Source organism: Cololabis saira, chromosome 2 (genome assembly GCF_033807715.1).
Source record: "Cololabis saira isolate AMF1-May2022 chromosome 2, fColSai1.1, whole genome shotgun sequence".
In the NCBI taxonomy this organism is placed as follows: domain Eukaryota; kingdom Metazoa; phylum Chordata; class Actinopteri; order Beloniformes; family Belonidae; genus Cololabis; species Cololabis saira.
The window spans coordinates 53,391,737-53,408,544 of record NC_084588.1 but is presented as its reverse complement, the minus strand read 5'-3'; the positions used below and the strand labels follow the sequence as shown (position 1 = coordinate 53,408,544).

At 39.3% G+C, this 16,808-nt stretch overlaps 1 protein-coding gene across 1 annotated transcript in view; it reads right to left on the bottom strand.

Moving 5' to 3' along the window:
* Window positions 1-16,808, bottom strand: part of LOC133418318 (AT-rich interactive domain-containing protein 3B-like) — a 107,904-nt gene that overhangs the window by 5,930 nt on the left and 85,166 nt on the right. Inside the window, exons 5-6 of the mRNA XM_061706897.1 lie at window positions 10,998-11,181; window positions 4,184-4,443 (exon numbers count right to left, since the gene is read on the bottom strand). Coding sequence (XP_061562881.1) covers window positions 4,184-4,443; window positions 10,998-11,181 — 444 coding nt within the window. The remainder of the gene's footprint in view (window positions 1-4,183; window positions 4,444-10,997; window positions 11,182-16,808) is intronic.

Here is a 16,808-nt window from a genome sequence, read left to right as displayed (position 1 = left end):
GTCCTTTAGTTCTTCTCTGCTGATTTCTAGATCTCAAAAAAACCAACAGATTAAAGCCGTGAACGATCTGGGGCCGATTCACAAAACATTCTTAAGAAAAAAAATCTTCTTAAATGTCATTTTTTTCCTAAGTTCAGTCTTAAGAAGAAAAAAGAGAACGCCAGGAAATGTCCTTTTTTTTCGGTGCACTTGGAGATACAAATGCACGGAAGAATAAAGAGTTAAATGAGCTCAAAGAATCAGTCGGCCCTGGTTTACAGTTTTATTCAAAGGTTAAGTTTTAACATCAATTAAAACAGCTTTTCCAGCCGTATCCAGCTTATGCCTATCAAAATAAAAGCGGAGCGTGTGAGGGGTCAGCGCCGGCCTGGGGCCGGATTCACAAAACATTCTTAAGAAAAAAAATCTTCTTTAATGTCATTTTTTTCTTCAATTCAGTCTTAAGGAGAAAAAAGAGAAGAAGTCATATTCTCCAAAAAAATTCTTAAGTATTTTCTCAACTTTCTTCTTAAGTTTCTTCTTAAGAAAAAGAACTTAAATGGTATTCTTGAAATAAAAGTTTTCAAATTTGTTCTTGACTTTTTTCTTAACTTTAAGACAACCTTGACCTGTCTTAAAATGTCTTCTGTGAAAAGGTAATAATAATAATAATAATAATAATAATAATAGTAAGACTCTAAATCACCTTTTTCAACACATTTTAGACAAGTTTAGACTAGTAGTTCATAGTTTGAGGATATACTTTGTAATTAATTACACAAAGAGCCTGTTAACTGTTTGTTAGCATGTTAGTTAGCGTGGTAGTTCATTATTATTAATTTTCCCCAATAGTATTTTTTTCAACACATTAATCTCATCCATAACCTTGAAAAGTTCCTGCATCTCTTTTTCTCCTTCTCCATGTTTAGTGAGTGACTGACGGTTAAGACCAAACTACCTGTATATATTATATATATATATATATATATATATATATATATATATATATATATATATATATATATATATAAATATATATATATATGTATAAATGTTGTTTGTTGGCGCGTGCAATGACACATGTCAGAAGTTCTTAAGTAGGAAAAATAAGAAATTTGTTAGAAATGACAGTTCTTAAGACGGTTCTTAAGAAAATATTGAGGAATTGCACTTAAGAACTTTCTTATGAACTTCTTAATTTTAGATCTTAAGACATTTTTTAAGATTGTTCTTCTTCGGTGAATCCGACCCCAGATTTTAACTCGAGCCAGGGTTATAATAGTTTTGAATTTTTCATTTTTGTTTAGTTTTATTTCGTTTTGACTTTTTCTCCTTCAATTCAGTTAGTTTGAATTCGTTTTTAGTGTGGGTTTGCTAGTTTTTATATTTTCAAAGATGCTTAGTTTTAGTTTAGTTTTTATCAGTTTTAGTTAAGTTTTTATTAGTTTTAGTTTTGACGTCCCGGACTGTGAGGCGTTCAGGTGCCGTGAGGCGTTCAGGTGCCGTAGCTGCCAGTTGGAGAGAAACGGCCAGAGCAGAATAAATTAATCATACCAAGAGGTTTATATTGACGGGGACGAAAACGGAAGAAATTATATCTAGAATTTCAGTTAGTTTTAGTTAGTTTTCTAAACATGCATTATAGTTTCAGTTAGTTATCGTTTTTGTCTTTTAATTTTAATGTTTATTTAGTTCAGTTAACGAAATTGCTTTTTTAATTTTAGTTTTCGTTATTTCGTTATAATAATAATAATAGATAATAACTCTGACTCGAGCAGAAGCAACAGCATCGTCAGCGATGAGGAGGAGGGGGGGGTAAAAAAGAACAATTACGTTCTATTCTATATGATCGAGAGTCAAATGAGAAGCGAGCGAAACCCAGGCCGGCACTTAGAGCCGGGTCTGGGATTGTGTCGGGGTCAACGGCAGAGCCACATTCCAACCGAGTCAAAGTGACATCAGATAACACGGCGGCGTAATGACAGTTATCAACAGGATCCTCCTCGGTCGGACTGGAAGCTTCAAAGTTCATGGCGGGTCCCCCCCGGTGTGGGAACCGTGTTATTTATCAGCAGTAAAAGGGTGAGGGCTCCCAGAAGCCCCGGGGGGGCAGGATTAGTTCACATGCACTGTTAAACACCTGGATGCTGCACATAAACATGCACTCACAAGGTCATATAAAACACTACGGCAGCTCCTTCATCCCCACAGCCATCACACTCTAGAACAACAATCTGTAGCCACCCATGTGCAAAAAACCTGTCTCTTTATAAGTGCAATAACCAGTAAATACCTCACGTATTTTTGAAAATATTTGTACATTTTTGTAAATATTATCCTTTTTTTTTGGTGTTTACTATTTTTTATTTTTTTTTCTCTCTTGTACATACTCTTTTTCTACTTTTTATATTGCTCTTTTATTATTTAACTATTTATCATTATTATTTATTATTATTATTTCTATTTTAAACTTTTTGTATAAAGTGTGTGTGTGTTTTGGCTGCACGACTGAATTTCTCCTCTGGGAGATCAATAAAGTCTTCTATTCTATTCTATTCTATTCTAAACACGCACACACGCACACCAGCACGGATACACAGCGGATGCAGGAATTTTCACTTTTAAAATTGCAATACTATTTTTGTATAAAGAGTCTCTCCTGACTGGAAAAATCTACACCAGGGTCTGAAAGAGCCTTTTTTTGTTACTAATTGTAAAGTTTATTCATCCATTTCTGCCTGTAAGCAGCTCCGCTGAGGTGCAGTTCCTCTACTATGCTACAGGGGGCAGTGTTTCTCTAACAATAAACTTGAACACTTGACCCTTTGCTGTCCACAGCAAATTATCATTTACCTTAAATAAAAAAATACTTTTTATTGATCTCGCCTCAGAGGTGCATGTTCGTCCCAGAGGTGCATGTTCGTCCCAGAGCTGCACGCAGGCGTATTGGTTTAGTTTAGTTTAGTTTATTTATTTAGCAATATAAGACAAATTGAAGAATAAATGAAAAAACAAGGAAGAAGCCTGGTGGATTATATAGAATCCTTTCCATATATGAATAAAAAACAAAAGCTACACAAGGGGGAGTAAAAAAACAAAAAACACAAAAGGAAATGTAACTTAGATTAAATAATAAACTTTTATTTAATTGTATGACTGCACTGTACTGTATTTTTATGTTCAGGACCCCAGGAAGACTAGAGGCACATTTGTGTGCTTCTAATGGGGATCCTTAAATAAACTAAACTAAACTAATTAACACTACAAAGATGAAAGAATAAGAAAGTTCTTTAAATGTTTTTTGAATATTGGCAAGGACGGTGATGATTTAAGAGATTTATTGAGTGAATTCCACAAGTGTGGAAAGATTGATGTTTCCATGTTCTACAAAACGGTAAATTAAAATCATCTTTGTGCCTTGTAGCATAAGAATGAATATCGGAATTAACCCAAAATAAATTATGAAAAGAAGAAGGAAAATCTTGTATATAATTTTTGAATTTGAACATAAATAAACATGTTTGAAAAATGTTAATTTTATTGACGGATAATAATGAATATTTAATGAAAAGGGGAGCAGACGCTCATATCTGTTAGCGTGTGATTTCATTCTGAGAAACCTTTTTTGAATTATCAGTAATTTATTAATTTGAACCTCAAACACGAACCGGACGCCGAGTAGATGCAATAAACAAAGACAAAGTGTGCGCAAGTCTTTCTTTTGGAGGTACATTTTCATTGGCCTCACTGGGATTTATTATCATCTTTCCTGCAGACAGGAGGAGTGAATGTCTTCTGTCGTGCATTTTGTTTGTTTAAGACCTTTCATCTAGTTTTGACACCTTTTTTGATTATTTCTCTCCAAAGTATGAACATAGCGGTCTATATTGTACAGTTCTGTCATTCTGTGGTAGAAATGACTTTGTCTGCTGAGATTCCATGATTATGTTTGTGCGTATATTCCAAAGGAACTTTGAGAGATGGTGCATCACAGCGGAAAGATTTTGTAATTGGAATTAAGTGATTATTTTTTTCAAACACGGAAAACTCAACCCTTTCACCATTATTTATTGAGCGACGCTTATTAAATCAAATTCAGCAGATTTCTAAACAAAGCTTGCGTCAGCGTCGGGGCTGAACTTTGACCGTGGCGGCGTGGCGGTGCAGCGGCGTGGCGGTGCAGCGGCGGCTCAGGCGCTCCTACCTTTCTTCAGAGAGGGCACCGGCGAGGCCTGCAGGCCGTTCAGGCCCACCGAGGTGCCGGCGCCCAGGCCGGAGAGGTGCATCTTGGGAGGGGAGAGGATGTGCGGCGCCGTGCTGGGAGACGGGGAGAAGCGGAAGAGGCTGCTGCTGTAGCTGGGGCGACGGCCCTCGCGGCGGTTGCTGTCGATGGCGGCCTGCAGCTCGCCCGGAGAGCTGAGGCCCTTCCTCTCACACTCGTACGGATACAGGTACTTCATGTACCTGGAAACACAAGGAACGTTTATTTGTATAGCACAATTCAACACAAAGTACTTCATGTACCTGGAAACACAAGGGACGTTTATTTGTAGAGCACAATTCAACACAAAGTACCGTATTTTCCGCATTATAAGGCTAAATATACTAAATATCTGGTAAAATACCGACTATAGTGTCTGGGGTTGAGTTACGTATCTACCTGATGGAGCTGCTACAGGAAATGCTACAAAATCCTACAGCAAATGCAAAAAAAAAACAAGAAGAAAAGTACCGTATGACAAACTTTATTAACAAAATAAAAACCAGCTTTGCTCCGTCTCGTCAAAGTCGCCGTTATTCAGTCAGCGTTGCTGCTGTTGTCTTGAACGTCTGTGACGATTTCTGACGTTTTTAGCGCCGTTACTTCAGCGACACCAACTACATTACCCACAATCCCCCTGACTACATTACCCACAATCCCCCTGACTACATTACCCACAATCCCCCTGATCATATATAAGGCGCACTGCCAGTTTTTGAGAAAATTAAAGGCTTTTAGGTGTTTCAGCCTTATAGTGCAGAAAATACGGTAATCTAAAGATCTTTACATCAACATTAAAAGCGGCAAGACACAATTAAACAGTAAATAACAAAATGAAATGAAATGATGAGAAAAGAGGTAAAATAATAGAAAGCACAAGTTGTTAGTCAGTAAGGACAGTAGATCCAGCAGGTTCATCTCATTCTTACAATGCCAAGAATTACGTTTCTATACGGTCAAAACGTAGAAAGACCGGGTCAAATACAGGATTACAAAAGTAATCTGTAACTATTCGTGCGGTGAATTAAACCAATTTGACAATTCTACGTCACAATTCCTGCATTCAGGGCTTATACATAACTTTTTTGACTGTTTTCACAAATCATAAGTATTTAAATTAAGAGTACACTTAAATAACACATTAAATAAATGCTTCTGTTGTGACCTTAAGCCTTCTTTGTTTGTCTTTTCAGAGTGTTTTGTCTACATTAAAACCACCGAACAACGGAGGTCTTTAAACCACAGAACCGGTTTTATTAAAGGGATTTAGATAAACCTCTAGAGAAATGATTTTTCTTCGATCAGCACATTGATTGGCGTGATTCTGAAGTCCTGCGTGCTCGTGTATAATCACGTTTCTCCTGGTCTGGATCTGGGCGTGTTCGTCTGCTTTCCCTCTCCTGCAACAACAACCCGTCCCCCTCGTCCCCCTCGCAGACGGAGGAGGAAACTTCTCCACCTCTCCCTAAAAACCTCTGGTATCACCGAGGGTTTAAGTCTCAGCCGCCTCAGAGTCAGAGGTGACGCCGTCGTCAGAGTCAGAGGTGACGCCGTCGTCAGAGTCAGAGGTGACGCCGTCGTCAGAGATCCACATGTGTTGATACGTGTATCAGATAGGGATGGGTGATATTTTACCGTTCATGATAAACCGTCAAAACAATCCCCACGGTAAGAATTTGTATCTCACGATAAAAATGATAAATTCCTGTTGATGACACAACGTACGTGTGAAGGAAGGAATTAAATGAGCAAGAAAGAAAGAAAGAAAGAAAGAAAGAAAGAAAGAAAGAAAGAAAGAAAGAAAGAAAGAAAGAAAGAAAGAAAGAAAGAAAGAAAGAAAGAAAGAAAGAAAGAAAGAAAGATAAATTCCCGTTGATGAGGTTTTTGTGTAACAAACATGGAGGATCTGAGAGAGAGATAGATTTATAGTTACAAAGATGGAGATGAATTGGTATTTTTTTATCATCATTTTTATCGTTATGGGGATAAATGCCAGAAATTATCGTGATAAATTTTTTAGTCCATACCGCCCATCCCTAGTATCACGACCGGCTCCTCCCGGTCCGGCAGCTTTGTGAGCAGAACCAGGAGACGGTGACGGCCGGAACGATGACCAGTATCAAGTTAATGGTATTTAAAGGTGTGAGTGGTAGGAGTGTGCAAACAAGGGTACCTCACGATTCAATTCGATTATTGGAGCTTCGATTCTTGGATTATTGTGATTTTTAATGCTTTTTTCCATACAAGATTGATTTTGTCTTCATCTGTGGCTACATTTGTAAATAAATAGCCAACCAATGAACTCAGTTCCTCTAACAACACTCATTAAGTAATAACAAGGTTTTTTGAACATTTGACATGTATTTTTCAAAGACACAAAATAATGTATTTTATGACTATGTAAACATTGTCTCTTTAACTTCCTTAACTTTGACCAGGGAAAGCTGCACTTGCATGAGAGCGCCCTCTATTGGTGAAAACACTGAAAACGGTCAAGCCCTGGATTTAATGAGTTCATTAATTCAAGTAAACTAGATATGAACTTAGTGTAAACATATCTGCCATATTTCAAGTGAACAATAAGAAATGTGCATTCTTGAAAATGAAATGATTCAGCAGCGTATTCAGTCTGGAATCTGGATAGGATAACTTTTTTTTAAATTAATCGATTCCAAATCGTCACGTGACGCATCGCGATGCATCGACACATGGATGAATTGCACCCACCTCTACTGAGTGGTCATTTCTCCGTACTGCTGTGCTGCTTAACTGTTAAATAAATGTTCTTTGAGTCCGACAGCAGGAGAAGTCGCTTGAGCCCCCGGCCTGAAAACCAAACCTGCTTTTTCCACGATTAAGACTTTTTCATCTGCAATTTCCACTCCGTCAGAACAGATTTTCTTCATGTTGTCATGTCGTTATGAGACGTGCGGCGCTGCTCAAGGGCCAGGGCAGGCGCATACTTGGGGTTTGCTCATGCAGCTGAGGGAAAAGGCATTTTCAGACTTGCACCAGTTCTCATTAATCTGGCCGCGAGGGAACGACTGGACGGGATTAGGGCTGGGGATCCATTCAAATGTCAAGAATCGATTCCGATTCTTAAGATTCTGAATCGATTATCAAGATTTGATTCGATTTGATTCCGATATTGATTTGGGTTAGTGTTATTAAAACTGTTTTTTCAGCTGTTGCATGAATGATATGACTGTAGTTCTGCAACATATTAATACTAGTATTATATTGAGATTCAACAGCAAGTATTGCAGCTAATGATGCTGTAAGGACCAATCAGCTCCCAGAATGCTGATAGAACTGAAACAGAAACATCGTGGGTCAGAATTACCAAACAGATCCAGGAGGAAACAGAGACGGAGGAAATCGCTTCCGTTTTTATTTGTTCCATTTTCGGTCTATTTTGGTTTTTAATTTTTGAGCATTTGGTTTTTAGCATTTTTTGCAAATGTAACCCCAAGACAGTATATAAATTAATGAAATATAGACAATTTATGCAATTATAACCTAACACTTTAATGTTTTCATACCTTTAAACATATTTAAAGGCAAAAACATGGCACCAGTTATTCTCGTGTCCAACAAAACATTCCTTTTTTGGGGATAAACAAAAAAATAACCAAAATTTGTAATGTAATGCTGAAAAGAAATACATAAATAAATAAAAGAAACCCCCCCCCCAAAAAAAAAATCAAAAAAAAAATCGATCTTTAGACATATGAATCGATTTTTAGGAATTAATGAGAATCGATTTAGAATTGGGAAATCGATTTTTTCAACACAGGCCTAATGCCACGCGTCACATGACAGCAGCTCAGCAAACACCCACAATGCACCATCTCATCACAGTGACTGATGCACGATGATGGAATATCAGTCCCGGTGATCAATAATCAGCCAGAGCAGCGGCGTCCATTAGACCGAGCCTGCAGGACGGCAGCATTAAAAATACATGAGGGTTTATTTGGGATATCTGCTGCCGGAGGAGATAGGGAGGTGTTGCTCCTGCAGGGGATTATATCAGGACGGAGAGAGTTTTAGTTGAGGATAAGCATATAAGCTGTCAGTCAAATCCCTCCGTCTCCGATCATATCGATGTATCTACGGGAACCAATGAGATCAGGGCGTCTACAGGTTTCACCAAGTTACATTTAAGACTTTTTAAAACCATTTTCAAACTAAATTTAAGACCAAAAAGACAGTCACACAATTTGAACCCAATGTCCAGAGAAACTGGAATTTCCGAACCATTTGTTGCTAAATTTCCATTTACCCATATTTGTCTCGAGATAACGCGACTAAGAAATCCAGCGCTGAGGTCGAGGTTGCCAGATCTGACAGGTTCCAGCCCAAACGCGACGTAAAACCCACCGAAATAAAGAAAAACCAGCTCAAATCAAACATTCTCTGCGTTAACACCGTCAATTATCAAATGCATAATACATTTCCAGTCATAAGCAAATGAATCTTCACAACAAGGTGAATCTTCACAAGACTAAAAAGACTAAAATTAAATTGAGTAGATTAAAGTAAATCAAATGTCAGTGAGTTTATCGTGCAAGTTTCTACTTTTCTCCACCGTAATGGAAACTTTTTCTTCTAAATATTTTGTAAAAACCAGGAAAGCCCAAATGTTATCAACCGCCCAATTGGGCTGAAACCCGCCCAACCTGGCAACGCTGACTGAGGAACAGGAACAGGTTTATTTCTCCTCAAAACGAATAAATACACTTTTCCTTTTCAAAGTGTAAGAAAACATTTTAATGATGACTGGATAAATTCCTTCTAAAATTAAGATTCAAAATTTAAGACCCTTGGATTGAGATTTAAGACAAATTAAGACATTTAAACGCCTTATTTTAAGACTTTTTAGGCCGCCCTGGAGATGTACTGTACAGGACTGTCTCAGAAAATTAGAATATTGTGATAAAGTCCTAATTTTAATCAACTGAAATATTGCAAGCCTTTTATTATTTTAATATTGCTGATCATGGCTTAAAGCTTAAAAGGAACCCTGGCTATTAAGACATGTATGTCTTAAAAGATAAATGTTGGTATCAATTATAACAATGTGATATAAAAAACCTTTTTGATGTCTTCGTTTTTATAAAATTTGAAAATATAATTTAACTCGTAGGTCGCCATTGTTGTTTACATTCTGGGTAGTGACGTCAGACGGTGGCTCCTGCTAACCCCCGTACACTGTTTTGACACCCAGAAACAGATGAAAACACAGCTAAACAGGTGACGGCGCACTAGAAACACAGATCAAAACACAGCTAAACATTAAGGTGACGGCGCACCTACAAAAAAGTTAAAAAAAGTTAAAAAAAAAAAAAAAAAACTACAGCCCCATATAGCATGAACTATAAAAACACCATAAAACTCAGATAGACTAACCGACCACACGTTTCAACTAGCAGATAGCCGATGCTACAATAAAAACCCCAGTCAGATCTGGCGTCATTAAATTAAATAAAGATGTTCTTGCCTATTTGAAGCGAAGTCTGCGCCTCCCGTTTCGTCAAAGTCCTGGGCCAGTCCCCTCAGCCTCTGGTCTGTCATCAGCACCGAAGCCGGTTTTAGGGGGGGGCAGGGGTGGGCTATGCTACACCCAAACGTGCATCCTGCTCACCGGCATCTCCATCCCGGCGGCGGCGAGAGCGGGTGGCGGTGCGCTGCAGGCTCTAGAGCCACGGCTACGCCGTCTACGCCGTAGCCTACGCCGTAGCCTACGCCGTAGCCTACGCCGTCTACGCCTAATGCACTGGTAAGATGCGCACGACATTGATCATTTTTGCAGATCTCCCGTGCATCACAGAACTTTGATCCAGTTTGCCTGAACCGAGACGTCTTATGGGCTCCCTCGTCAGCCTCCACGGCCGGGAGATGCTGCTCATCTATGTTTTAGATACCTGTCCCAGTTAAACTAACGGGGCTTATCTTCCCAGAGCCACCGCTCTACGTCATCGCCCCCAGAATACATTGCGCAGGTAAAACATGGCGCCTCCCGCAGGTCAAAATATGTGATAAACATTGTAGATTTTTAAAGCAATTACATTATTTTATGTGTTTCTAACAACATATTTTAGTATAAGAGAACAATTGTGGCTAATTAGGGACTACAAGTCTTAATAACCAGGGTTCCTTTTAAGAAAACTCAAATATCCTATCTCAAAAAATTAGAATATTCTGGGAATCTTAATCTTAAACTGTAAGTCATAATCAGCAATATTAAAATAATAAAAGGCTTGCAATATTTCAGTTGATTTGTAATGAATCCAGAATGGATGACATTTTGCATTGCAGAAAATAAAGGACTTTATCACAATATTCTAATGTTCTGAGACAGTCCTGTAGGTGACGTGATTCGTAGGTGGAGGTGGATCTGCTCTCACACCTGCACATACGCACGTATTAATCTGTGGCACCAGCAGCAGGTTAGCTCTATCTCGTCTCTAACGAGGTGTGTCCGTGTCGATTAACGTTACTTAAACCTGCTTCTTTACTCCGCCCGGTTGGAACGTTGAACTGATTAAGAGAGTGACCCGTTTGGACAGACATGTGTCAGCGCGGCCTAACGCCGGCGACGGAGCGGTAACGCCACGTGTTTTCATGTGCTCCCGCCCGGGCCGGCGGGGAAACGCCCGGGTTTAAACGCCCGTGTTTTCACGTGCTCCCGCCCGGGCCGGCGGGGAAACGCCCGGGTTTAAACACCCGGGTTTAAACGGCCGTGTTTTCTTACTGTGTGCGCAGGGTGAAGGCGGCGCTGGTGATGGACGTGGGCAGGTTCAGGCCCTTGGTGATTTCCCTCCAGATCTTCTTGTTGATCACCTCCACCAGGCCGCCCTTCTCCGTCACCAGCTTGTACAGCATGTACAGGTCCAGGACCTGCTTGGCCATGATGGGAATACGATTCACCGGAGTTCCTGTGCAGATAAGAGACGGACATGAGTCAACATCATAAAAAAGAAGCTTTAATAGCTCGGTTTAAACATGGGAATGAGCAGAAATTAATTCAGAACCAGCAAGAATTCATCCAGCAAGTAATGAGACTAGCATCTTGGCATCTCTGATGAACTCCCATAACTAATAGTCTCATAGTAACCAATCACGTGCAATAAAAAAAAAAAAAAAAATCATCTAGCACCTCCCTTTTTTTTTTTTATAAAGTATATTTATTCATTTTCAAAGGGTCAGACAGTCAAGAATTAAACAGTATTACAGAAATATGCACCCTCTTTTAAACACCACCCAAAACATGGAACACACTCTCCACACAGACAAATCAAAGTAGAAAAGTAACAAAAAAAAACGTAAAATAAAAAAGTAAAAAAGTAAAAAAAAATTAAAATAAATAAATTAAAATAAAAAAAAAATAAAAAAAACGGGGGGTAAAACTTGAAGAGCTAAAAAGGCGCACCTACCTAAATTAGTGAATATAAAAAAAATCATCTAGCACCTTCCTTGATAACCATGTCTGCCTCACTCTGCTGCACCTCTCACTGTGTATTTTTGTATAATTTGTATAATCTTTTTGTATTTTTTTTGTATAATTGTCTTGTAAAAAGGTTATTTTTATTTTTATCTTTATCTTTATTTTATTTTTTATTTTTATACAGAACTGTCCCTTTTCTTTTCTTTTCTCTCTCTACCTCAAACTGCTGCACCTTAAATGTGTATTCTCTTTATTCTGTATCATAGAAATTCCACATTTGTTTTATTGTTTATTTTATCACCAAAGAGCGAAATTACCGGAGTCAAATTCCTTGTTGGACAATGTTCGAACCTGGAAACTAATAAAGATGATTCTGATTCTTCTGATTCTGATCATCTCACAGATACAGATACTAAACTCAGGACAAACAGAGCCATGTCAAGCTTCAGCCCTCATCAATCAGATTCATAAACAGCTGATTTTTACCTATTTATTTTTGTACCCGCTTTTATACATATTTTAAAAATCATTGTATTTATTACGCACTTAATGGGGGACTAACTTTTTTCTCTCTTTTTTCTCTCGTATTTTATCTATGCTATGGTTTACAGCATTTAAGTCCAGCAGTATTTGTGATTGCCCATGTATGTTGCTTTATAATGATTGTTTGGTTTGTTTCTGTCCTGTTGCATGTGTGATCTGTACATGCACTGATGCTGATGCTTTTACACAAAGGAAGTTCCTAACGGATAAATAAAGTCATTTATTATTGGTGAGATTCCTGCAGACGTATGCCAGCTCTGCGAGGATGCCGGGGGGTGAAAGTGTGACCGGCCGCTCCTGCACGCCCGTCAAATTTGGCTCGACAACATATTAGCCTAGTTAGGGCGATCTGGCCTGACCTGGAAAAGGGGATTCACCACAACACAAAGCAAAGCGGCTCGGGACTTTTGATACAGATGCATTAATCCTGTCAACAGCTTAGCTGCGACGAGGCGGGGGGGCGGGGGGGGTAAAGGAAACAAGGAGTGAAGGAAACAAGGAGGGAGGAAACAAGGAGGGAGGAAACAAGGAGGGAGGAGTAAAGGGGGGAGTAAAGGAAACAAGGAGGGAGGAGTAAAGGGGGGACGGGGTCCGTACTAGGGCTGGGCGATATATCGAGATTTTAATATATATCAATATATTTTCAAATGCGATATGGTACGAGACAATATCGTTTATATCGATTATTAAAAAAAAAAAAAAAAAAAAAAAAAATTATGATTTTTTTTTAATGATTTTGATATAGCTTATTTTGTGACAAATTGAGTTGAATGTTTTATTTGAGATTTGCACAAATGTTTTGTTATTTGCACAACTGTCAACCTCAGTGGAAAAGTCTGCCTGTTACTGTCTACATTGTATTAATTACAGTGTATTTTAATTTAATTTTTATGCAGGAAAGGGATATTTGTTTTATTTTATTCAAGAAGCATTTTTATTCTATATATGCAGGCAGTTTATTTTTATTTCATTTGTTTTATACATGTTGATATTGTGCAGACCTCTGTTAATAAAGGAACCTGTGTGACATTTGGCACGAGGCTTTGTATTAAAACTGACAAAAAATGAAAAAAATTAAGCTAACAGAGATGCTAACAGAGATGCTATGCTATAATGCACAACAGAATCAAAAAGTGCAACAGTGTAAAGCATGAAGCAGGAGGAGGAGGAGGGGGATTGTGGACCTGCTAATCCACGGAGAGCAGTGTGTGTGTGTGTGTGTGTGTGTGTGTGTGTGTGTGTGTGTGTGTGTGTGTGTGTGTGTGTGTGGTTTCCACGATAGGCCAGTATAATGAAGCTCGTTTAGGGGATTGTACCGAGTAAATCCACACCCCTCTGTGTCAGCGCTGCCGGAACCGGCGCATGGGAGTCGTGCAGATTTACCCTGACAGTTAATGCCGGCCAATCCCTCGTCCTGCCCCCCCCGGCCCCCCCACACACACACACTCTTAACCTGGAAAGCGACTCATTAATGACTTTATAAAATTGCAGTGTGATCAGCCCATCAAGATTAGCCCCAATTCATTTCCTTAACTTAGCCCGGTCTTAAAGCCGTGTGCGAACACATGGACCTGTCAGGTGGAGATCAGGGCGGCGCTGACCCCTCACACGCTCCGCTTTTATTTTGATAGGCATAAGCTGGATACGGCTGGAAAAGCTGTTTTAATTGATGGTAAAACTTAACCTTTGAATAAAACTGTAAACCAGGGCCGACTGATTCTTTGAGCTCATTTAACTCTTTATTCTTTCGTGCATTTGTATCTCCAAGTGCACCGAAAAAAAAAGGACATTTCCTGGCGTTTTGTATCAACTAGTCACAACCAAATCACATCCTGGTGTTTTATATTCCGGAACATCGACACGTGTCATAATTACAGTCCAACCTCAACCCTCCTCCAACCGGACTTTGTGCAATAATTTTTATGTCCAATAATAATAATACCTCCTGCCATTCTGTTATCTACATCACTCTTATATTTTGCACATTTTTTATTTATATGCATATTTTATTTCTAGATATTTTTTTTCTACTATTTCTACTAGGGGTGGGCAAAAATATTGATACGGCAATATATCGCGATACATAGTCTCCCGATAGGATATCAATATTCAACGTATGTATCGCGATATATTGCCGTATCAATATTTTTGCACACCCCTAGCTGTACTGTATTTTTTGTGATTTCAATTTCAGTGTGGGTGAGACACTGCATTTTATTTGAGTATTTTGTATCTAAGAATAATGCACACTGCACTTTTCATTGTGTGTTTTTTCATGCAAATATGTTGCATAATTAAAATGGAAAGTTTGAATTACATTGTTTTGACTCAGTCTGTCCAATGAATTATCACTATCATCTGATGTACATATATACAACTTGGATTTTAAGATGTGTAATGCATTTTTAAATGCATTACACATCTTACAAAACCAATAAATACACTTTTCCTTTTCAAAGTGTAAGAAAACATTTTAATGATGACTGGATAAATTCCTTCTAAAATGAAGATTCAAAATTTTAGACCCTTGGATTGAGATTTAAGACAAATTAAGACATTTAAAGGCCTTATTTTAAGACTTTTTAGGCCGCCCTGGAGATGTACGTGACGTGATTCATGGGCAGGGAGGAGGACCGGTCCTCATTTCCATCAAGTCACATTTAATATCATCTAAAGTCACTCGTCCAGCTTTTTTTTTTTTAAATACCTCCTTGTAGATAAAAAAACACTTTTTCGTATCAGAAGTAGCGGAGCTGCTTTGCTGCAAGTGCCTGGTCAGTTATCTAACGCACCCGGGACATCAATCCTGCATTAAACAATTAGTGGGACTGCAGAGGTCAGAGATCAGCCGGGGTTATTGATGTGTGCATTAAACTGCAGGTCAGCAGGAAGTGATGTTTTCATCCCGGCCTGCTCGGGAACAATGTCGGCACAACAAACGATACACGGCGGCACCGGCCCCACAGTGACAGGCCAGCAGTTAGTTAGCCTTTTAATTCACGCCCACGCCTTTGTCCCGATGTGCTGTCAAATCAAAAATCTGCTTTTATGGATTTAGTAGCTCCGGACCACCAAGTTGAAGCCAAAAAGAAAAAAAAAGATCAGTTTCACAAAGACCAGAACAAAGAGTAAGAAGTTTTGGTCTGAAGTTGTTCAGGGTTTTCAGATTTCACATTTCCAAACGACCACACATGAAAGCACCTTTGGCAATACTGTAATTGAACGAAAATCCCATTAGAAACTTCAGAAGTCGTCCAGCGTTCCCTCGTCTGAGGGAACAGAAGCTCCGCCAACATCTGCCATCGCCAAACCCCCAAGACATTTAGCTCTAAATGGCTTAATTGGACCAGCCCCAGACATCTCTCTTGATCAGAATCACGCCGCTGCAGCGCCGCACGCTCACTCTCAACGCTTTATGTACTTGTTTCCATCTCAAACCTGTCGCCTGATTTCCGTTAGATAAGATCGTACGTACGAGAGCTCTCTGTGACGTTCGGTAGTCGGGACTACTGGATGTTTCTGGATGTTTCGGCTCTCAGAGCGACTACTGGATGTTTCTGGATGTTTCTCTTCTCAAAGCGACTACTGGATGTTTCTGGATGTTTCTCCTCTCAAAGCGACTACTGGATGTTTCTGGATGTTTCTCGTCTCAAAGCGACTACTGGATGTTTCTCTGATCTGTCCACTCGTATGAGCCGCTCTAATTGGCTGCAGGCTTCACCTCCCATCATCCTTTGCCCCGGACTGATTTCCCCCCAGGGACCAGCCATCAGGAGCTGGTGATTAATGACATCAGGGGTCAGAGGTCACGCTGGTGGGAAGCACCAAGGATGAAGGGCCAGAGCCAGAACCACTCCCCAGTCCTCCCAATCCTCCCAGTCCTCCCAGTCCTCCCAGTCCTCCCAGTCCTCCCAGTCCTCCATCAGTCTCTGAAGGGAAGACTGGAGCTCCTTCAGAGGGCCAGACGTCCGAGACGGGACCACAACCAAACCAACACTAAAGTCTAAGGATCTAGATCTATAGATCTAGATCATCCACCTGTTTCACATTAGACGACGTTTGTTTAGAGTTTATTTACAATTAATTAAAAAACACAAATACAGATAATAATCAATCAATTGAGGTTTGTAAAATGGGAACTCTCCAGAAGCTGCTGTAGCTTATGAATAGACCAGTCACAGCAAAACTATAAATTACACATACAATATATATAATAACTGTATAACCTAAAAAAGCACACAATAAGAGATCCAGACTCTTTTATAGCATTTTATATCAATCTCATTCCAAATGTTTGGACCGTTGCAGGAAACACTGAAACATTTCAGTTTCCTTCTCTTTCCCTTTAAAAGTTGTTTTCCCCTCGTGGTTCATGTGTTCATGAGTGTTAGTGCCCAAAACGGCTTAGCTCCGCATTATTAACAAGATTTGATAGTGCCTTATGTTCCTGGCAGAGCTCTCTGCTCCCCGCACCTAGATAGATAGATAGATAGATAGATAGATAGATAGATAGATAGATAGATAGATAGATAGATAGATAGATAGATAGATAGATAGATAGATAGATAGATAGAT